The sequence below is a fragment of the Taudactylus pleione genome, unplaced genomic scaffold (genome assembly GCF_031769625.1).
Source record: "Taudactylus pleione unplaced genomic scaffold, aTauple2 ptg000148l, whole genome shotgun sequence".
Taxonomy (NCBI): Eukaryota; Metazoa; Chordata; class Amphibia; order Anura; family Myobatrachidae; genus Taudactylus; species Taudactylus pleione.
The window spans coordinates 1,800,617-1,825,556 of record NW_028284550.1 but is presented as its reverse complement, the minus strand read 5'-3'; the positions used below and the strand labels follow the sequence as shown (position 1 = coordinate 1,825,556).

General features: G+C 39.6%; 2 protein-coding genes across 2 annotated transcripts; one reads left to right on the top strand and one right to left on the bottom strand.

Moving 5' to 3' along the window:
• Window positions 1-1,074: 1,074 nt before the first annotated feature.
• Window positions 1,075-2,010, bottom strand: LOC148522277 (olfactory receptor 5V1-like). The gene has a single exon (XM_088474196.1). It carries the CDS (start codon window positions 2,008-2,010, stop codon window positions 1,075-1,077), a length of 936 nt encoding a protein of 311 aa, XP_088330322.1.
• A 20,189-nt stretch (window positions 2,011-22,199) lies between these two features.
• On the top strand, window positions 22,200-23,135 carry LOC148522276 (olfactory receptor 5V1-like). The gene has a single exon (XM_088474195.1). It carries the CDS (start codon window positions 22,200-22,202, stop codon window positions 23,133-23,135), a length of 936 nt encoding a protein of 311 aa, XP_088330321.1.
• The last annotated feature ends 1,805 nt before the right edge of the window (window positions 23,136-24,940 follow it).

The following is a 24,940-nucleotide window of genomic DNA, read 5'->3' as shown; positions in this document are numbered from 1 at the left end:
GAGCTTTCAGCAGGGCAAAAACCAAGCCTCACTAGTCACAGAGCAAACAGGAGTGCACAGAGCTGAAGTGGCAGGCATTTTTTATACCCCCAGTGAAGCCCAGCCCTATATTTAAATTTGTGGCCAATCTATCACATGATCGCATGTTTTTGGTGAGGCACACGATCAACCATTTACACGATCTGTCGTATAGTGACGTGTGTTCTTACAACTGATCTAATGAAAATCATGTGTAAAAAAACACAAAATCATGTGGTCACGACTGCCGGGGAGTTCTGGGGAATTGAAGGGAAATGGTATGATGAATCGGATCTTATGCTGGTCGTGTAGGTGTATGGCCAGCAATACTTTGTTTCTGTTTCGTTAATCAGCAATTTTTAATCGTTCACACCATGCGGTTCAAGCTACTTACAATTAATATACAATTTTGAGGACAAGGAGCAGCTATATAAATACACTTAGATTTTATGTTGTTGCTTTTCACTTTCTAACATCTATATGTTTATAATTCGCTTTTGTTTCCATGGTAAGAAAAGATTATAGTAATCTTGTGTACTATCATTAATAGTTCTTTTAATAATTGTGTGATACATATTTGATACACTTGAATTATAAAGCTATAAAAAAAATGGTGTTTTCAACATACCCTGTCGTATACGTAACTAGGTCAGATCGAAGAGCGCCTTCGCAAAATTATTTTATTTTCTTTTATTTTGTATCTATGCACAGTATGAATTTGAGTTAGAAGGTGACACCACCAAACCGCAATACAGTAACTTTTAAGGCAATTGATAATAATTAGTAATAAATTGATGGATCTCGCATAGATTACTTTTTGTCTCACTAATCATCCTTGGTGTGGGATACTTCAGTAGAGATGTACAAAGCTTTGAAGAGTGATAAAGTAGAGAGAGATAAGTTACTAAGTTCTTTTCATTGCTTCATACATCTAACCTTTTATCTTTCTCCAAGGCTTGGCACATCTACCCCTAAGTCTTATCCAAAATTAGCATCGGTCCTATGAAATCAGAGTCACAACTAGAAATAGAGATCACCGTCTCTCAGAAACCAGCTTCAGAGATTTTGTTTCCTACTTAGATGACTGATTATGGTTTCTTTCACATCCTTATTCCTCACACTGTATATGAAGGGGTTCAACATTGGAGTCACCGCTGTATAGAGAATAGACACAATCTTGTCTGTTTCATGAGAGTAAGTGGATTGCAGCCGAAGATACAGGACTATAGATGTCCCATAGAAGAGGGTGACAACATTGAGGTGGGAGGCACAGGTGGAGAAAGCTTTATACCTCCCCTGGGAGTAACGGATCTTCAAGATGGTGGAGATAATATGGACATATGAAATGAGAGTCAAAAGGAAAGAACTCACAGCGATAATCACCACCGAGATATACATTGCTATCTCATTGAGCCGAGTATCTCTGCAGGACAATCGCAGAAATGGAGGTACCTCACAGAAGAAGTGGTTGACATGGTGGGACTTGCAGAATGGTAATTGAAATGTGAGGTCCACATGAATGAAGGAGTTTATGAAGCCCAGACTCCATGACCCGGCAGCTAAGTAGAAGCATAATTTTTTGTTCATGATTTTGTTGTAGTACAATGGCCTACAGATAGCAGCAAATCTATCATAAGCCATGACCGCAAGTATTATACATTCTGCTGCCCCTAATGCTAAAGAGAAGAACATCTGAGCTGCACATCCTAATAAAGAAATACTTCTGTCCTTGGCCAGGGTGTTTATTAGGATTACAGGTACAATGGAAGAGGAGAAGCATATATCAATAATAGAGAGGTTACAAAGGAAGAAGTACATGGGACTTTGTAGTTTTGGGTTGATCCCCATTACAGTGATTAATAGAAGATTTCCCAATAACGTGATTATATACATCAACAAGAACACAAGGAAACAGATAACCTGTAGATAAGGGACATTAGATAACCCAAGAAGGATGAACCTGTCTAGAGAAGTTTGGTTTAAGTCCACCATAAAATCCAGCTGATACCTGGTAGGAATGAATGGTAAATAATTCAGTGATAAAGCACTTGTGTCCTTTCCAATAGATATTTATCATTTCCATCCCCAAAATCATTTTGGAAAACAAAACAAACAAACAAAAAAACTACAATACCAAATAAGGAAATTGCATGTATTTTTTATTATATTTAAAGATTAGTAAAGACAAATTGGTAAGGTACCATATACTGATTTACTGTATTTTAATTAGTTAAGTTGCAAGACAAAAGGGCATATTTGTCAAAAAAAATCTGCTTGATATTCCCCGAAATCACTACTAAAGAGTCCCAGATTGTATGTACGGGGGAACGCAGTAGATATCTTTGATCTCAGATTTTTTGGTTTTTGCAAAAGGTTTCCCTGGAGGCTGCTAAAATGCTGATATATAGGGAACAGCTGAGTGCTGTACACACTTACAAATTTGTTTTATTAATTCAACATTGTGTCATATAAAACAAAAGATATAACTACAGATAAGAAGTTTGTTTTTAAGACTCATTTACATATTTTTATAGGAAAATTGATTTTTGTTACACATATTTTGGATAATTTTTTCCATTGATTTATAAATGCCTCTTTTTTAATTCTGTAAATAGCACAGTGGGTATAAAATAAATCAATGTCTTTTTTTAATATAAACCATATGATTAAAATAAATGTATGTTAAATTTGCAAAATGAATTAAGTTTTGGTGAGCAAAATGAATTAATAGACGGGCAGCCAAACAAGATCAGTCTCTTATCTGTGATTGACTCAGAGCTCTAAGAGGACACTTCTAATTGGCTGGATATCTATTAACTAATATGTGCAAGATAATAAAAACAGAACAAAAACGGCCACATACTCATCTTAAAAATATATTAAAAAAATGTACTAATTATATGAAAACAAATATTGAAAACTAAAAACAAAACTTTTGTTCCCAAAAGTTCCTCTATATCCATGAGGAACTAGGAAAACTCAGCTCCCTCCAATACAGGTAATGATATCAATTCCCCTCAAAAGAGAAAACTGAATAAAAGAAAGACGGACATGCTATATTTAATCCTGTCCCCCGTAACAGTGTAATCAAACGACTACAGGGTAAAAATGCCAAAGCCATTTACTGACTGAGGGATGTCAATGCATACTGGGCTGAAAACTCTCCTTTCATGCCTGCAGGAGTCCTGTACTCTTGTCTATTGCTACAACGTGACTGTATGGAAAATTGCACCTGCAACCATCCTGCCTGATGTACTGTAGGAACAGCATTTGGATTACTACTGCTGCTTACTGTGCCTTCACTATTGACTGCATACAGACTCTGTTATAGTACTTGTATCAAATACAGCATCAGGAACGTTACAGATGCTTCATTAGGCATATATGAGAGACTACTCCTACCTATGCTACGTTATAGCCTGGATGGTTTAGAAGTTGTAGAATCTTAGGGATAGGGGTATCAGGAAGTTCCTCTGCACTAGGTTTAGGTCAGAAAAAATTCTTACCAAAATAACCCCAGTTAGACAATTACAGCTTGAATGTATATTATTCTCAATGGGGGTGCTGCCAAAGACAATGAAATGACACTGGTACAAGAGAAGAAGAAGAAAAAGGATTGTCTTTTTGCCTGGCACACATGTGCGCCATGGTTTAGAAGTTGTATTAACAACCTTTCAATTCTGGAATATTTTCTAATATCTACCAAATTTTTTAATTGTTTTTGAATAAATGTGTATTTGTACTTCGCTACTTCTATGCCAGAATTGACCTGTTTTTTCTTAATGGCGGAGAATTGCTGGTTAAAAGTTTTTTTTCTGTTTTCAAAGAAGACACGATTCCTGACCAATTCCTGATTTTCACATCTCCTTTCATACACTCACCTCCTCCATGGCACTCTGGGCATAAAGCCTTACCTGGCCAAGTGTTTCCCATGCTGTCAGAGGAAACCAACTTTGTGGCCCTGACAGAAATACATCTAATACACTACATTTGGATCGGTGAACTTAAGGCGGCGCCCATTGGCCCAAATAAGATTTTTTTTTATTGTTCCCCCCAGTCCAGACCGACTCTGTGAAACATAGGGGTAAATTTACTAAAGTGAGAGTTTTTAGAAGTGAGTTTTAAAAGTGATGTTGCCCAAAGCAACCAATCAGATTCTAGCTATTATCTTCTAGAAGGTGCTAGTTAAATGTTAAGTAGAATCTGATTGGTTGCTATGGGCAACATCACTTCTAAAACTCACTTCTAAAAGTTCTCACTTTAGTAAATTTACTCCATAGTGTAAAATAGTGCTATATGGTGCACAATCTGTAACAACCGCAATCACACATTCCACAGTCAGACATACTGATACACATTGCATTGCATAGTTTAGGCTAATACATGACTCCATGATGTCATGCTTTGTGTATTTCCATTTATCTCAAATATATTATTTGCATTTTAACTCATTTAATCTCATTTTTAAAATTGCCCTAATAACATTAGTGAATATGTATGTATGTTTTAATAACTTTTAATTTAAAATGTAAGTTATTGATGCCAGGAATTGCCCTTTACCTATTTTGGATTTTGATGAAAATGTTTTTAGTTTTTTTTTCATTTTGTAAATCTCTGTGCTCAAAATGTCCAGATTTATTATACTGTACAACACACTTATCACTATCACCACAAAACTTTATTGAGCACTTATCTGGTTACATTGTATATTACAGACCCAGAAAATCACATCTCTGAATCTGCAAATGTGATTCTTTTTTAGTCGTTATGTCTCGATACTTTGTGGAATGCTGTAGTAATATAACAGTGCACCTTTAATTTCAACATCCTTCATAAGCTCTTACATTTTACACAATAAAAGATTTAACGAATGCAGTCTCCCACTAAGAGAGAAGAATTGGTACTATGTCAAATGTACTAACATGAAAAAAATAGAAAAAAGAAAAATCCCTTCACCATTACAGATAACAAGTACTGTAAATTAGCACAGCACAATTTTCAGTTACTCTGAAAAAGCTGTTTTTATAACAAATTATTCTGTTATTGCTCTTCAATTTCCCTACGTTTGCTATTGTTTTATTAACATTTAAGTATCAGCAAGATAATATTTTTTTGCAATATATTCATAATACAGTGTAAATATTGTGGTCAAACAAAAAATATGTATTTTTTTTTTATTTTAAATAGTACAGATCAGAATAATTTCAAAAACTGAAATCATTCTAAATATTTTATGATTTAATTCACAATACACTGAATATGTTTAAATAATTTACAAGCTGACTTTAAGTTCAACATCTCTTTTATTACTTAGCCCAAACTTTTGTTAATTTATTATTTTGTTTGTTTTAAATATTGGGGCACATTTATACTGATTTTTTTTTTTTTAAATTGTGCTCACATACCTTCTTGTAGCAAAAGCAATACTCTGGATGCATGGGGTGGATTCTGTTAGTGACCTTTTAGCAACATTGAATGAGAAAATCTTTGTCTTTTATGTTATGTTTGCTGGTCCCTGGAGTAGAAGATTTAACTGAGTGTTGGAAAGTTTGATGCTCCTAACTCAATTGTATTAGATCTATAGTCCTGTGAGACAGTCCATTAGCAATTCCCAGTTACATCATAAATAACTTTTTTAGATTGAAACAACTATTAGTTTCAGTACATTTTTTCCCAATAATTTTAACAAGGCTGTTTTTATGAATATAAAAATCTGTGGCCAGGAGTTTTTTTTTAGAGAGAAGGAGGGCCCATGTGCAGTATCTGTGGGGGCTCTCCCTCTCGCACCGACTAGAGTCTGGAACTGAGTACACACATATCTCCGGTAAAATGGCGCAGGTGCCATTTTCCTAGTGATTTCTGTAGCATTGGGGGAAATGTAAGTGTAGTTTATGGGTTCAGGGTTAGCAGTGTAGGCCCCCTTTGACTCAGGAAAGCCCTGCATCTATTATAGATACAAAACTGTCTGTGGCCCTTTAGCAATGTCATTCTGTGACATTGTGTGACTATTTTTTCATGAGTGTTATCGCTTTTATAATATCACACATGGTTTAGTGGGTAAAAGTGATAGCAAATGTAGGATTGTAAAAGTTACACTTAATGTATGAATCTGTACAGATTAGAGCTATACTTACTAATTGCATGTAAGACGGTCTTTTTCCCCTCAGATGAGCTTCATTATTTACCATCTCCTAGGCCACAGAATCCAACTGGAGTAATCCAGGTCCTTCTCTGTTGGCCACCTACCTGTTGAATATCAGAAGGAGTAATCAGTAGTTTACTCCAGATCACATCCCAGATCACCACTGCTTATTAATGTCATGGAAATGCCTTAGTGTTCTAGATACCTGTTGCCACCAATGTCCTCAGTCTTATAAGGCCAGGCACTCATTGAGAGACACCCAGGGCTGCTTCGAAGACAACACATTGGTTCTGGCCTGGTCAGGCTTGATTAGCCACTGATAGCAAAAATAATACTATGGGGTAGGAGATGACGGTGTAGGAAAGAGGGAAGAGGGCCCTTCTCATGAGAGTTTACAATCTATAGAAGATGGGTAGTCAGGGCCATAACTAGGGTTGTGTGAATGGTGAATGAAAATCCCAAAAGTGCCCCAATTTCTGTGAGTGGTGCCGTTATGTAGGCCCCTGCTTTTGGCTTCTAGGCTGGAATGGCACTCTGTTGCCAGTAGATATATAAAATATATAGAGGACTCTGGTTGGGCGCTCACCCTATATACAGTATATTATAACAGTCTATAAAGTCCAGAATGCAAAATAACAATATCCATGGTCCTCTTCATGTTCTTTTCAAAGAGAAAGGAACATGACTTCTAATAAGAACACATACAGGGAAGCAAAATCACTCTCTCACACATAGGAGTCTTGCATCCAGTTAATACAGGCGACAAAATCAGATCACGCTAAATGGTGTCCATCATAGAGTAGGTACCTTCCAATCAATGATAGCAGGAAACTTCCATGCAAAAATTTATCCACCTCCTATGTTTGAACCAAGTACCAGAATCAACTTCTGTCACCGTACAGATACATTTTGGATAGGTAGAAATTGGGGCACTTTTGTGATTTTAATTTTTTGGCCAACATTGAGAGTCTGGGGCTTATGGAATTTTTCATTTGCTGCAAAAAGGTTTCTAACTCCTTTGTTAGAACCAAGTACTAAAATCAACTTCTGTCACCGCTGGGTTACATTTTGGATAGGTACCTAAAGTTTAAAGTAGAAATTGCGTCACTTTTGGAATTTTCATTTTCAGTCAAAATTGATGGTCAGGGGCTCAGAGAAATTACCATGTGAAATGATAACATTTCCATCTGACATTTTAAAACCAGACACCAGAATCAACTTCTGTCACCAAAGTGATACATTTTGGAGAGGTACCTAAAGTTTAAAGCAGAAATTGGGGCACTTTAAAATTTTTATTTTTGACAAAAATTGTGGGTGTGGGGTTTAGGGAAATTTTTGACGTGAAATAAAAACGTTTCCATCTACCATTTTAAAACCAGGCTCCAGAATCAACTTCTATCACAGCAGTGATATATTTTGGATAGTTAACTAAAGTTTAAAGCAGAAATTGAGTCAGTTTTGAAATTTTCATTTATGATCAAAATTGAGGGTTTGGGTATAGGGCAATTTCCCTGTGAAATAAAAATGATTCCATCTGCCATTTTAAAACCAGGTACTAGAATCAATGTATATCATAGCATTGATACATTTTGGATAGGTACCTAAAGTTTAAAGCAGAAATTGGGGAATTTTTGAAATTTTACATTTTGATCAAAATTGAGGGAAATTTCCATGTGAAATTAAAGCGTTTCCATCTGCCATTATAAAACCAGGCACCAGAATCAACTTCTGTATTAAGGTGTGTGGTAAGTATTTAGTGTGGGTGGTGGTTAGGAATAACAAAGTGTTTATTTCTTAGATGTTGTTTTTGATAGATCTTTTTTCCTTACTTATAAGTTGGCCAAAGAATGTAAGGCTATATGTTCATTCCTATTGTGTTGATTTTATTTATTTATTTGTGTATTATGTAATTAGTTGCTCATTTTAATAAACAAAACATATTCTGGCACCGCAGTGATACATTTTGGATAGGTACCTATTGATTAAAGCAGGAATTAGGGCACATTTGGAATTTTAATATTCAGCCAAAACTGAGGGTACGGGGCTTACAGAAATTTTCTTGTGCCGCAAAAATGTTTTGATCTGCCATTTAGATGCATTTTCAGCAAAAAAGACCCCCAGAGCTAACAGATTCTCAAGGGACCTGGTGTGCCGAGTGAGGCTTCTTTGCGCAACTGCAACAAAAATGTGTAAGGACACATCTGTATATCATCCATCTCCATAAAGAAGCCTATTCAAACCGTAACCATTGGAGGAGAAGAGGAGTGCAACCTTACCGGGATAACTGCAGCACTGTTCAAATGACTCAGTAGGAATCTTATACTTTGAAATAGGTCTGATGAAAGGTGGAACAGCCAAAACAATGGATTTAATGGAACCAGTTCCCCTAAAGTTTAAAGTGTTGCAGGATCACCATCTAAAAAAGCTGGAGGCTAGGACATTGCCACCAGATGTGAAACGGGGTGGCGGGAGTGCCAGAACAATGCCAGCTTATATTGTGCACACCATTCCCTATCTTAGGGTATATTTACTAAAGTGCTGGTTTATAGAAGTGGAGATGTTGCCCATAGCAACCAATCAGATTCTCCTTAACATTTATCTAGCACTTTCAAGGAGATAATAGCTAGATATGATTGGTTGCTATGGGCAACATCCCCACTTCTCAAAATCAGCACTTTAGTAAATATATCCCTTACAGAGAGTATCTGGGCACATGTACCATCTGGATAGTAACTTGTATTGGGTCTCCAGTACACAAACATTAGAGAGCATGCATGAGCTAAACAGAATATTTTTTCCAAGTTATCCTCTCCAAATTCCATGCCAGTTTCCCGGTCCCAGATTTTAATGAGCTAAAATTATATATCAGTGATATACTAGAGCATTGGGGCTGGCACAAAAGTGCTCAAAAGGCATAAGAGCCATGTGTAAGGCACCTGAAGATCCGAGAGATTGTAGGAAGTGGCGGACTGGCAGATAACGCCAGTCATCTCCCAAAGATAAATTCCACTTATCATGCACATCTTTAAAGGGTGCTATTATGTTATCACTCATCAGCTGTCCAACTTGGAAAATACCCATATTAAACCTATGATGGAAAGCTCTAAGGTCTGTCGCAGGAGGAAAACGGCATGTAAGAGGAGGCTAATGAGGAGATTGAAGGATTATTTCTAAAAGACTTCCAACAAGACAGGGTGGGTCCTACTGTAGGGTAGGAGGTACTTGCTAAGGTAGTGAGCCACAGAGCTATGGAAATAGGGATAGTTAGTGCCTGCTTCTCGATCCCACTGTTTTAGTTTATCCACTCTGGACCATTCTAGAATTCAATTGAGGAGGCAAGCAGAGTAACACTCCTGAATATTAGGGAGTCATAGACCCCCCTATGTTTCTGCCTATACATCAGTTCCAGCCTCAAACTAGGACTCCCACCTCCCCAAAGTCACTAATAAGAGTCTGAATGTATAGAAACTATCAGGTAGGTATCTTAATAGGCAAAGCTTGCAGGAGGTAAAGAATTTTGGGAAGAGTTCATTTTAAGGATACCCAACCTCCCAAACCATGAGAAGGGTTTAGCTCTCCAAAACCACAAATCTGAACAAGTTTTGGCCAGGAGAGGTGTAAAGTGAGCATAAAATAGGTGATATATGTCTCTAATGAGAACAGCACCCAGGTATTTCAATTGAGAAGCATGCCAAGTGAAAAGGAAAGGAGTCTTAAGGCCAGCTTTCATTTGGGGGATGCCATAATGTTCAGGGCAAACAACTTGGGTAGTCGAGGTCATCAACTACCCTAAACTCGTCCAGCAAGTTTGGTAGAGAGATGACCGGATTTTTAATCATGGCCAGTAAGTTGTCGGCAAAGAGGGCCAATTTATACTCCTTATCTTGTAATATATATCCCAATATATCAGTGTTCAACCTTATAGACCTTTCCAGAGCCTCCAGGGGAGATAGCGGGTATCCCTATATAGTACCATTATTAATATCAAGGAGCTAGCGAGTGAACCATTGATTCTAATTCTAGCAGAAGGAGATTGGTAAAGGGAGAGTATGTGTTGTAAGCAGACAGGACCCAATCCAAATTGTCCCAGTACCCGGCCAAATTGTCCCAGTACCCGGCCATAAAACTCCAGTCAATCTTGTTGAATGACTCTTCAGTGTCTGTGGACAGCAAAATCGGAGAGGCATCTGTTGAGGCAATGTGGTGAATAAGGGTCAGAACTTTGGAGGTATTGTCACGAACCTCATGACCCAGCACAAAGCCTACTTGATCATTGTGTATATTCGTAATCTATTTGCAAGAAGATATACAAATATCTTGACATCAACATTAAGAAGGGAGATTGGATGGTACCTGGGAAAAGGGGATATATATATATATATATATATATATATATATATAAATCAGAAAACTCAGCACTCACCATGTTTAAACACTCACAATAATGTATAAATAAATAATGGGGTTTTGGTTCATGGATTGATCAATGCATTTAAGCCTGCAGCCCACATCACGGGACCCCACTTCTCTGCAGGTCATACACTATCCGTCACACTGATGGAAACCTGGTAGCTGCTATCACATAGTTTAAACTGAAAAAATGTTACCTGATTTAAAGCTCACCTGCCAGCTAATGGCTTTAAAGGCAAGGCAGTAACCAAACATAGCTTCTATCATACTACCAAAAAGGCAGCTGACACAGGTTATTATAAATGAGTTTGCATATGAGGTGCATGAGAAAGCTATGATCACAAAAGGTTAATTAAAAATTAACTACATAAACAAAGTCAGAAATCCACTGCACTTGCCACTCCCAGATTTGGGGTGCAGGCCTGCACTCGCCATTCCCAGGAATGGGGTGCAAGTGGCTTGTGACCACATTGCCTAAATAAATAAAATAAAAAAACTCAGCACTCATCATGTTTAAACACTCACAATAATGTATAAATAAATAATGGGGTTTTGGTAAATGGATTGGTCAATGCATTTAAGCCTGCAGCCCACATCACGGGACCCCACTTCTCTGCAGGTCCTACACTGTCTGTCACACTGATGGAAACCTGGTAGCTGCTATCACATAGTTTAAACTGAAAAAATGTTACCTGATTTAAAGGTCACCTGCCAGCTAATGGTTTTTAAAGGCAAGGCAGTCACCAAACATAGCTTCTATCATACTTTTATATATATATATATATATATATATATATATATATATAAAAGCAGTAACCACATAAAATACATTGAGAAAGCTGGATCTACATAATGCACATTAAAATAGCCAGACCCACATTAAAAAAAATGTAAATAGCCAGATCCACATAACATACACTGAAAAAGCTTGGTCCACATAAAATATATTGAAAAAGCCAGACCCACATAAAAAGCCAGAAGGAAGGGGAAGTGCAGGACAGAGAGGACTGGACTTATTGGGGGCACAGGGATGACTAAACATGGGGATGGCAATCAATAGATAGATAATGAAAAAGTCAACAGTCTCTAGGTAGACAAACAATAGATTGACAGTTACAAAAGGTCGACATGGTCAAAAGGTTGACATAGAAGAGATCAACATGGATGAAGGTCAACATGGTAAAAAGGTTGACATTTGAATGGTCAACACAAAATGGTCAACACATAATTTTTCTTTTGTTAGGGTCAGGCCCTTACCTGAGGGTTAGGGTTAGGTACTAGAAGGGACGGTTAGGGTTAGGCACTTACCCCAATGGTTAGGCACTAGGAGAGTCGGTTAGGGTTAGTCACCAGTGTTGACCATTTTTGTGTCAACCATTCCAATGTCGACCTTTTTACCATATCAACCTTTTGCACCTATCAACCTATTGCCTGTCTACCAGTTGGTGTTGATCTTTGACTGACTATCTTAATAGTGTACATCTTTTAATCCACATCCAGACATGGTGAAGGGTGGCACAGGGCAGGGAAGGCTAGACCTTAATAAAGGGGCACTAGGCAGGAAGGGTAGATCTTAATGAGGGGGAGCACAGGGCAGGGATAGCTGGCTGCATTGGGGGGGCAAAGGGCAGGGAAGGCTGGCTTCACTATAGAGGGAGCAGGACAGGAAAGGCTGGACTGGGGGGCACTAGGCAGGGTGAGGAACTACATACCTGGTTTCTTTAGTAGGCATGGGGAAACAGTTCTGGTGGCATTTTGAATATGGCGCTAGCTGAGAGACATCACAGCTTGTAAACCGGCAGCTAATCAGGTGTGGCTGCTGCTGACTTGGCTGCTGTTCCACGGTTCCTGATTGGCTCGTGACTGGCAAGGCAATCAGAACTCTGCCAATACTATTTCTCCCTGGCTGCCAGTAAAATCTGCACTGCTGCCATCTGGGTGCCCCTCTCTGTTGGGGCTGGGACTGGAGTCCCAGCTGTCCTTCCCTGATGGCCTCAGCAGAAGCAAATCCTCACTGGGGAGCACAGTATGAGAGGAGGAAGGAGGGATATCCACAGCAGGCTCTCTTCAGTCTGTACCTGAAGCCCCCAAAGGATTTTCAAGATGGTGGGAATCCCGAGGGTCCGGGTTTAATAAACGCCAGTTCCCAGCCTCAGGGAGCCCCCCGTCCAGTGGGCCAGGTGAAGTGGCCACACAGCAGGGCAGAGGGTGGGAGAATCGTGGGCAGGATCACACCCAGTTGCCGCGATGTTCAGTGGCCGCAGCCTGCAACTTGAGCCTATGGCGGACCACTCATCCGGAAGTGGTCCGCCGCAGGCAACACAGGACCCGGGCTTTGCTGGACACATGATGGCACCCTCATCTGCCAATTTAAAACCCTGCACCAGAATCATATGCTTAATATGCTTTTATGATGATGGGCCAGGGGCATTTCAAGAGAGGAGGGGGCCCATGTACAGTCTCCATCCGGGGCCCGTTCCTCTCTCTCTGGAGGCCGACAGCGCACTGAGGAGCTCATTGAGACCCACTCGCAAGATGCGGTCACTCGCTTGGAAAAAAGGGGCCAGATATTTAAATTAAGCGCTCGCACTGCATCGCGTATGTACACCCTCTATGTCATAGCGAGCTACGGCAATGAGTGCTTGCTAGTGTTTAAAGACACCCCCTTGCCACTCGCAACACATGTCATCTCCGGGAATTGTATTATTAATTGGTAACATCGAGAGCCATCGGAGCTGCTCACAGTCCTTGAGGTTGCCTTTCCCCGCCGCAAGCACTGCGATCAATGCGGGCTGAAATACATGCAGGTGACATGTACAATGATGCTACTACGTTAATTATGCATGCCCTTTAAACTGCGTTTTTGTGGCCTGATACACCTGCGTCCATAACACCACTCCCCCGTTCACAAGCACCTACCCCTGTTACCACCCACAAATGGCACTATCTGTCACTCAAAGTAGCGAGCTGATAGTGGCTTATGAGCAACCAAAATCAGATCGCAGACTGGCTTGCGCACGCGCACTGCGAATTATACGGATGCGCAGACAGGCAAAAATCTCTCAGAGTGAGCGCAACTTAGCAACCGGGTCTGAATCAGGTCCTGAGTGCAGTGTTGCAGTGGTAGACTCTGGGCACTAGTCAATTAACAATAGGGTAGCCCTTTATGAATATTGGTTCAGGCCACAAAATGGCTGCCTTTAATGTGTATATGTAGTATGTGTATGATATACCATTTGCTTTAAGTTTAGTTGTTATTTTAGATCTTAAAAACAAATTATTTTACCAGTGTTCAGTGTTTCTCATAAGACTAGCACACTCTAATTGGGCTGGGACCTGATGTCACCATAGCACCGTTCTGAGCAGACTTTCCAATAGTTTAAATTAGCCATTCTTCAGGGGATGAAAGGTTTTGCCTGTTGTACAATATATAAGTCTATTGATTGCTTTATTCATATCTGTTCTTAATGTACACACAGTGACGTTTCACACATGGTCCTTTCATGATGGGACAAAATGGAAATCTTTAACAGCATTTTAGGAAATAATGACAACTGGAATTACAGCCTTGAGTAAAGCTATGATCTATTAATATAAAATTTTAGGAGCTGATTAGCTGGTACTTTATCTCTCTCCACTTTATTTCTCTCAGAGGCTTAGTACTGTACATCATCCCCGAAGTGAGTGAATTTTAACAGTTTTCAATGTTAAATGATGTATATTCTAGCTGCTGCCAAATATGAGGCAACTAGATGTTTACATACTTGATTAATATTCAATGAATAATTCCAATGGTAAAAAAATAGCCTTGCCTTCCTCTGATAACGTATCACACTATACATACATAAGGATTGTACATTGAATGCTTATGCTCTTTCTCAATTGAGTTCTTCTGTAATAGTCTGGTTGAATAACGTAAAACGCCTGTGCTTTTATTTGTCTCTATTTCATGGATTATTAGTGGCAATATTTACTGTATACATCAATTACCTTTCCTCTATAGTAGTTGTTCTCATCTACAGTCCTCAAGTACCCCCCCCCCCCACGCAGGTCATGTTTTCAGGGTTCCTATCTGTGGAAAGAGGTGACATAATTACTGACCAAGTAAAATAGATCAAGTCAACTGTGCATGGTTAAAAAAACAAGAAGTCATGACCTGTCAGGGGTAATTGAGGACTTCAGCTGAGCACCACTGGTCTAAATGACTAAAAAGACAAATAAAAGGGTACAATTATCATTCAAAAGTAAATAAAACAAAATAATCTCCAAACACACACACACACATAAATATATATATATATATATATATATATATATATATAGCAAATGGGACAGACTGGCACTCCTCTATCCCTGTGTAGTTTGCCAGGGTGCCCTCTGCAAATAGTATCATACAGGTAGAAAGAAGCAGCGGCACTCGAGGTCTTTGAAGATTCAACGATGTGTATTCAAACAATGCCACAACATAATACCACTACTATATATATATATGTATAGTAATGCATTATATATAAATATATAACAGGTAGGATGCGACAGCACTTTACACAACTAAGATTAACACAGACATTTGCTGCGTCCAACGTTTCAGTGTATGCATAAAACTTTCAGCAGGAAAGTTGAACAATTATATTACTGCATTGAGTGGCAAGATATTGGATTTATATATATATATCAGCTCCATAGTCCGGCACTCTCAAAAAAAATGTTGTTACCTTGGACCGGTGCCCCCACTGAAAGTACATGTATATGTTGCATAAGTGCAGCACTCAGATATAAAAAATGCAGATACCAAAGCTCATCAACGTTTCAGTTTATATATAGGCAAACTGTGATATCCTGAAGACAGTTTGCCGTTATAAACTGAAACGTTGATGAGCTTTAGTATCTGCATTTTCTATATCCGAGTGCCGCACTTATGCAACACATATATCTATATATATAGCTGAAGGCGCACCTCGCTGAGGGATACCTAGGAAGGCACCGGTTCATGTGATTGTTTTTGAAAGTAGGGGTGCTACCCAAATTGGAAATTATATATATATATATATATATATATATATACATCAGTATGGGTGGCACTCCCATGTAATCAAAAAGTTACCAGGTGCCCTCCGGAGAAGCTCCTCAGTGGGGGCTCTAGTATACACACGATCCGGCGGCACTCTGTTCAAATAAAAAACACTCAGACAGCAGATGTAGAAGTCAACGTTTCGATGTTACACCATCGTCATCAGGATATCAAAATACATACAAACAGTACACTTACTTATACCCCCACCAGTTAACGTGCATTGAAGCAGCTTCCGGGTCCATTTGTGGGCGCTGCCAGGACAGACCCGGAAGCTGCTTCAATGCACGTTAACTGGTGGGGGTATAAGTAAGTGTACTGTTTGTATGTATTTTGATATCCTGATGACGATGGTGTAACATTGAAACGTTGACTTCTACATCTGCTGTCTGAGTGGTTTTTATTTGAACAGAGTGCCGCCGAATCATGTGTATACTGGAGCCCCCGCTGAGGAGCTTCTCCGGAGGGCACCTGGTAACTTTTTGATTACATGGGAGTGCCACCCATACTGATGTATGTATGAGTCTATCCCCTGTGGCAGATAGGGACAGACTCTGGGAATAGGCACCCATAACGTATGCCAGAATACTCTTGCACCACTTTCATGTTAATTTTTCATGCTGTGTTTTCCATTTTTTTAACATGGCTGAAGGAGGTTTGAACATGGATGAGGAACTATGTGAAGCGTTAAATTTGGCTGTATTGACTCAGGGCCAAGTTCTTTCTTTTACGGATTCAGAAGCAGAGTCTATATTGTTTAAGGAACCATTTGATGAACTGGGTACTAAGTCCCCTGAGCAGCTATACCGTGACTTACTCAAATTGAAAAAAAGGGAAATTGACTATTTCTACCATGGTGTTACCCTCAGTGAATACTATAAGGAAAAGCATATACCACGCGGGTTCCGTGTCAAAAATTGCCCTACCATCGGCCGCCATAATGTAGCCTTTTGCAAACGCTGGATTGCCATCCTAAACAGGTGCAGTTATGACCTAATACTTCTTGTTATAGAGGAGGCGACACGTGAGTTGCATCTTACTCGTGATAAAATATCTGCTTTCGAGTTAGCTCACAAGAACACACTTGAAACGGATGACAGGACAAACTGGCTTGACAAATTAACCACTCAGTTAGCTACATATAAAAGAGAGTTGATACAGTTTAAAAAACTGAAGAAGGCTAAAGTTATCAGCGATTATGAACAGAATCGTGTATACCTTTGGATTAGTGGGGGACAGCGTCAGTTGGAAAGACCTAGGAGGCGAGGCCGAGACGCTTTTTACCTGATTCTGATTTTTCACAGGACATTATTACCACTAGTGATTCTGATACTGGCCCTTACACATCAAACACTTCTTCTCATCTCCCTTTAGGTGTACGCACCCGCAGGCAGCCACGGGATCCCGTAGACGTTTCACGCGCCGTGGAAGACAGTGGTCGAGGAAGAAGACAGGCAGGGAGACCTCCCCTTCTCAAGAAATGATAATATTTAACCTTTCTAGCCATCCTTTGACTGAGACAAAAACTCAGGTACTTTCAAGGGGATTATCCTTTGTGCCGACGGTCAAATTTGACAGTTTTTCTCGGGAAGTGGAGAAATATAAACTATCCCGTAAGTTGCGGTTACATGAGAAATATAATGGTACCAGAAAACAGGTTACCGATGCGGAATCGTCTGATATCCCCATGTCAGTAAAGAAATTATCCAAGAGATCCACATATGACCCCCTTTCCAATAATCCATCGATCAAAACTTATATTAATATGATCGATAAAGAGGTTAACAAGGGACTGTCCTCTTCCAGAACTCGGATTCATTATAATCTCAGCAATAATGAGTTTAAAGCTTTGAGGGCATTATCTAATTACGATGACATTGTTATACAACCTGCCGATAAGGGCGGGTCGATAGTGGTGCAGGATGTTTCAAAATACCATTCAGAAATTGTGAGACAACTTAGTGATTCCAATGTATATTTGTTACTTGATTCTGATCCAACTGTACGTTACAAAGGTGAATTGCTATTGTGCTTGCAGCATGCTGCTGATGTTGGTATTATCTCTCAGGAACTTTGTGATTCTCTTGTGCCTAAATTTCCTAAATTTCCTATCACCCCCTATACGTTGCCGATGGTGCACAAGAGCCTGGACAATCCCCCCGGATGTCCGATTATTTCGGCACGAGGGTCATTGTTTCAATGTGTCTCTGTGTACTTAGACTCCTTGTTACAACCCTGTGTAATTGGACACCCTGATTTTTTGATGGATACCACCTCCTTTTTGAATAAGCTGCTGGCCATAGGCGATATTCCATCTGACAGTTTGTTATGCAGTGTTGACATATCTAATCTTTATACGATTATACCTAATGAGACTGGCATCGAGGCAGTGCGTAAGTTAATAGAGGGGAATCCCCTGTACAGTGGTCCTGATATTGAGCTGGTGGTCCAGCTTCTGAATATGATACTTACATGTAATTATTTTACCTATGCAGGTAAACTGTATTTGCAACGCATTGGTTGTGCGATGGGGTCGAATGTGGCCCCATTGTACGCGAATGCGTACATGTTTATGGAGGAACGCAATATCTTCTTTCCCTCATATTTTGTGTCTGAGCATATGCATATGTACGCTCGATACATAGATGACATATTCATAATTTGGACAGGTACATGTAATGAATTTATTGAGTTTGTAGAAGGACATAACAACAGTACGAGCCCTATTAAGTTCACATATAACATCAAAGCAGATTGTGTTACTTTTTTGGATGTTGAGGTATGTAACCGCAATGGTATTGTTGGTACATCCCTTTACAACAAACCAACAGATAGAAATTCATTGCTCCATGCGGATAGTTTTCACCCCAAGCCTTTAAAATATGGCTTGCCATATTCACAATTTTTACGTGCTAAGCGCATTAGTAATAACACTGAGACAGCTAGTGCTAAGATGGATGAAATGGCCAATAGGTTTTTGACTCGTGGATACCATAAGGATTCTCTTTTGATGGCCAAAGATAGGGCTATGAGTATTCCACGAGAACAACTGTTATGCCCTAAATCGGTATCTAATCAATGTAAGCGCATGCCTTGGGTCAACCATTATAACTCCTTTAGCCCTATGATTAGCATGCTGTCAAAAGGGTTTTGGCCTATTGTGCAAAATGATCCGGACCTTAATCTTATTGACACCATGGTTATGTCCTGTTACACACGGGGCAAGAACTTTCATGATTGGGTGGTAAAAACCGATGTTGGTAGTGGTAAAAATAAAAGTGAGGAACGTCATTTTATGAGGCAAAAAAATTGATGTTTTAAGTGCCTTAACTGTCTAACGTGCAGATATTTGACAATGGGTGATTCGTTTGTTAACCCACACAGTGGCAAACGGTACAGCATAAGATATAGGTTGAGTTGTACGACCAAGTATGTAATTTACCTGATTACTTGCCCTTGTGGTTTAGGTTATGTCGGTAAGACTGACAGAACTTTGCGAGAACGCATGGCATTGCACCGGTCAGCTATCTGGGCGGCCATTAGCACTGGTACTAGTGACCAGCCGGTCGCCAGACATTTCTCACAGGCAGGACACAATATATCTGCACTTCGATATATCTTAATAGATCATGTCCCACCCCTTACTCGAGGTGGTGACCGATCTAAGAGGCTCTTACAGTGTGAATCCACTGGATTTTTAGGCTCGGTACTCTATATCCGAAAGGGTTGAACGATAACCTTGGCTTACACTGTTTTCTGTGATGCGGCATTTACAAGATTATGCTTTGTTCATTATTGCTTTAAGGAATGCACTTGGTCCTGAGGTTATTCACTGACACTAATTTTCAATGTTATGCCAGTTTTCCCCATATGGAATATTGACCAATTGCGTTTTAGATGTTTTATGTGCAACCCTTTAGTTGGTTGTAGGATTGGTAATTTAGAACTCTGTAGGTGACTTTATCTGGGAAGCTGGAAGACATTGTTTTTGATCCCTTTGTCCATTGTGTGTGTTCCTTTCTGTCATGTGTATGTTATTACTGCATGCCATTTTTTGCAGTACTATGATCATAGAAATTCGACTACATATGTGCAGTTTGAATTTAATGTATGCGCGATGTCACTGTATGTATATTTATATCATGATGTTTTATGCAAGGTCTAAATTGTAATATTGCCTTTGTGCACACTATAAGTTTCTTATGTTTATGCAATGAGACTTTTGTAGTGTTATTACGATGTATGCAACATCGCCAATAGTTTCCTTGTCCATATGTTTATCTTTGCTTTTATGTTCACTCAGTAGCTATGGTAACGGGTCACGTGGGTGACGTCATTTGTGGGCGCCGCCAGGACGGACCCGGAAGCTGCTTCAATGCACGTTAACTGGTGGGGGTATAAGTAAGTGTACTGTTTGTATGTATTTTGATATCCTGATGACGATGGTGTAACATCGAAACGTTGACTTCTACATCTGCTGTCTGAGTGTTTTTTATTTGAACAGAGTGCCGCCGGATCGTGTGTATATATATATATATATATATATATATAATGCTGCAAAGTAGGTAGGCGGCACTGAGGGTCTTTAAATAAACATTGCTTTTAATTCCAATGTTTCAGGGCTAGACACCCTTTTGTCAAGGTTACATAAACAGATAAAACAGTTTTCTTACCTTTAAATAGGTCACCCGAGTGCTGTGTGAAACTCGTGGGGCTGCGTGCCTCTGCACGCTGCATGGCGCGTCCCCTGTCAGTGATGTATGTTACCTCCGGCTTTCCTGGTTACCCTGGATACCGGGTAGCAACGTCCTGACGATAACTGTAACAAAAGAAGTGACACTATGTGACTACACACCACCACCTGTACATACAACATTATCAGCTCAGCTATTAAACATTATGTATACAACATACAACACTTTAAGCAGGTATAAATGCATTCATGGGTTCAATGTAAGTAGATCAATATGGTGCAGTATATATTGCACCTTAACCCTTAATAAGTTGCATCAGATTGTTACATGCACTTAAATCCAGTACAATTGATATATTCTAGACCCCACTCCTATTATGTAGGGTTATTACCATAATATTACATACAAATAAGCTTAACACCCAAAGAACAGCCGATATATATAAATGCAACAGGTTATGTCTAATGGCAACCACTAAAATGTATTCCAACAAATGTTATCATTTAGACCATTAGGTGAGATCGTATCCAATTCCACAATCCATTTTGCTTCCAACCGTAAGAGTTGTTTAGCTCTATTGCCTCCTCTAAGGGTGTCCGAGACATGGTCTATTATTTTGTGTCTAAATACTGCCAATGAATGTTTTTTCTCTGCAAAGTGGCATGCCACTGGCTGGTCCATACTTTTTCCTTGCAACGCTGACCTAATCGCCATGCGATGTAATGCCATCCTCTCCCTCATAGTTCTTACGGTCTTTCCCACATAGGTGAGTCCACAGGGACATGTAATTATATACACAATATATGAGGATGTGCAGGTCAAAATGTGGTGAATTTTGTAACTTTTAATACTGTGTGGGTGTATAAAATCTCCTCCAGTTAGCATATTTTGACACGTTGTGCATTTGAGGAACTTGTAACATCCATTCGGTTTAATTAAGAAATTCAAACTTCTATCATCTTTTTTATCAAATCCAGTTATATCTGTGTGAACTACTGTATCTCTCATGTTTCGCCCTCTAAGAAAACACGTCATAGGTTGTTTCCGTCTGAAACAAGGTAGATCTTTATCTGTGGCCAGTATTGGCCAAAGGGCCTTACTGGCACATTGTATCACTGGACCTCTCGTCATATATAATACATATATATGGCTTTAGAAATTATTGAAAGCAGTTTGAAGATTTTTAAGAGACAACAAAAGACATATGAAGACAAGAATAACAGACACTGCTACGGTAAGGTGTTGTCCAGTTGGTAAGACTGTGTTCAAAGTCAGACACAAGTATAAAACATGCATATACATGCCAAAAGTCTAACATTTAGCTAATTGTTATTCCAACTTTCCTTAATCTAATTACATAAACCACATGGTCTATGGCATCTCCTAAAGCCAAGATTCATAAAAATATTTCTCAGTAACAGTAACCATATACTGTATTGAATCAAGGCATGAATGTCTTCATTCAAGTCATGCAATTGGCAGTAGAACAGTAGAAAACAAATATATGGACAGCAAAATAAAACAAAAAACTTAAAATTTTCAAACATTTCTAATTTATTTCCAGATAAATTTCATGTAGGACGTTACTCCACGTTACTCCTCTGGGCAAACAGTAGTGTAACCTTTATCTACCTGAATGCAAAGCTCCTTTCTTCCAATCCATAGAGACTACCATGTGTCATTTGCGCACCCATGTTTGTGAATCTGCACAACAATTTTCTCAGAACTTTCACTACAAGTAATATGCCTTGAAAATGAACAGAGATTGTGGCCTAAAATAAATATTTAAAAACAATTATATGGTGGAGCAGAATTAAGATTTGTTTTAGTTGAATTTGTATTTATTTCCAATATTCGGAATGGTATGGAGAATTCCAACCAAACCTTTGTGAAAAACTTCATTCTTCTAGGGCTCTCGAATGTCCCTGGTCTACAGGTTATCTTCTCTCTCCTGCTTCTTCTGATGTTCTTAGTGACTTTCACAGGAAATGTTCTACTGATCATTGTGGTGAGACTGAATCTCCGGCTCCAGACCCCAATGTACTTTTTCTTGAGTAACCTCTCTCTCATTGATATTTGTTTTTCAACAACTGTAGTTCCAAAAATTGTGATAAACACCCTATCTCGTGACAGAAGTATTTCCTTTCTTGGATGTGCTGCCCAGTTGTACTTCCATTTGGCCCTGGGTGGCACAGAATGCTTACTGTTGACTGTTATGGCTTATGACCGGTACACCGCTATCTGTAAGCCTTTACAGTACTCCACTATCATGGACAAAAGACTCTGCTTATTTCTCGTTGGTGGATGCTGGACTGCGAGTTTTCTAAACTCATTAATCCTGACATTATTCACCTTCCAGCTGCCTTTCTGCAAATCCAACCACATCAACCACTTTTCCTGTGAGATGCCTCCACTCTTTCACCTCTCTTGTACAGATACCTGGCTCAATGAGCTAACAGAGTACATCATGGTTGGGCTAATTCTGTTCGGCTCTTTATTGATAATACTCATGTCCTACTTCAGCATCACCTTGACTCTACTAAAAATACACTCCGTCAAAGAACGCCTGAAAGCCTTCTCCACCTGTGCTTCTCACCTTATAGTGGTTTCTCTCTTCTACGGTACTGTCACGTTAATGCATTTTCGTCCCCCTCATGCTTACTCTCCAAAACAGGACAGGGTGGTGACTATCCTATACACAGTGGTGACTCCAATGCTGAATCCTATTATATACAGTATAAGGAACAAAGACGTCAAAGTATCCATTAAAAAGATGATGAACATTAACATAAAGCACTGATACCTATTTTTGGTGCTGACATTCTGAAAATTGTATGCATCAGTGGTTCCCAACCTCGGGCCTCAAGACACACTGACAGTCCAGGATTTAAGGATAGTCATACTTGAGCACAGTTTCTTAAATCAAATCAACTGAGGTAGTAATTAAGTCACCTGTGCTCAAGTATGACTGACCTTAAAACCTGGACTGTTAGGGTGCCTAGAGGACCATGGTTGGGAAACACTGGTATACACTGTTGCAGCAAATATCTTTACTTGGATTGGAAATAAAAAAAGGTAGATGTGCAAAGGTAAGTGAGCCAAATGTGCATTAACCATCAAAGATATCATAGTGGCCTGGCCGACAGCAGGAGCAGACGTGTCCTTGCTGCCCTCCATCAAAAGACCCCTTTTAGAAGCAGATTCGGGACCCCGTTACATACCACCTGACATCCCAGCAGTGGTGGAGTCCTCCGGTCCCTGTTGCGGCCCGATCAGTGGCATTGCTCTAGTTAACTCTTGATGTGCTCTAATTACAGACCTATTTCCATGTTGAACGTTGACCTCAAACTATTTGCAAAATTGATAATGAACAAGTTGAACGGGCTGTTGCCCTCCCTAATACATAATGACCAGGTGGGTTTTGTCTCTGGCCGAGAGGCTAGAGACAACACCACTAAGGTTCTAAGTCTGATCCATTTAGCATCTAGGGGTCAAATCCCCACTATTTTGCTCTCTACAGATGCCAATAAAGCATTTGACAGGGTTAGTTGGAGCTTCATGAGGGCGGTGCATCGGACTAGGCCCTCAAGCACTCCATAGAATCATGGCCCTCTATAGGTCGCCTACTGCCAGAGTTCGAGTGAATGGCTTTCTTTCCGACCCTTTTTCTATAGGTAATGGGACAAGACAGGGCTGCCCACTGTCCCTGCTAATTTTTGTACTATGTATTGAAGCCTTAGCTAGATAAATTAGGGCAAATAACTCTATTCATGGATTAACTGTGGGTGAAGTGGAATATAAATTAGCCATGTTTCCTGATGATATCCTGGCCATAGTCTTGCAGCCTGATACCTCTCTCCCTCACTTTATGCATGATATCTCGACCCCCTCCCTCAATCATGGCCAGTTTGAAATGCTCTTTTCATTTTGCATGGCAAAACTCACATATAACCTACTTGGGAGTCAAACTGCCCCGAGACTTAACCAGTTAGCCCCCTTGAACTTCTAACCACTCCTTAAAGTATTGCATGCAGACTATGGTAGGTGGCATTTAAAACAACTTTCCTGGCTGGGTTATCGATTCCTACCTATCTATACCTTCTAACAATCGATTTCTGCCTATACCTTCTAAACAATATTCCTTCCTATACCTTCTAAAATTGTCGCTATTCAGTGTAATGAGTCGCACAAGAAATAAATTCTTTCAGACTTTGAATGTGGTTCCAAAACACAAAAAGATATTATTCAATATAAAAACAGATGGTTACACTCTGTGATCTAAATACAATTAGCACAAATAAATCATACAGACCCAAGGTACAGTTGTTACATACGCACGCGCTCTGGGCCCAGATACCGGCATCAGCATTAGAAACCTCCGTCAACAGCACAGCAAGAAGACTCAAGACTGGGGTCAGAGAGCACACATATATACTCTTACAGGGATAGGCAATACAATAGACAAGTTTGACATGATTCCATTGGTTCTTCTTAAAGGTGCTTTTGTTACAGGATAGTTCATAGGTCAATTCAAATAGACACAAACAGCCTCCAACCGCCCTTTGTGTCCTTTTTCCCGCTGCATGCTAATCTAAGCTGCTAACA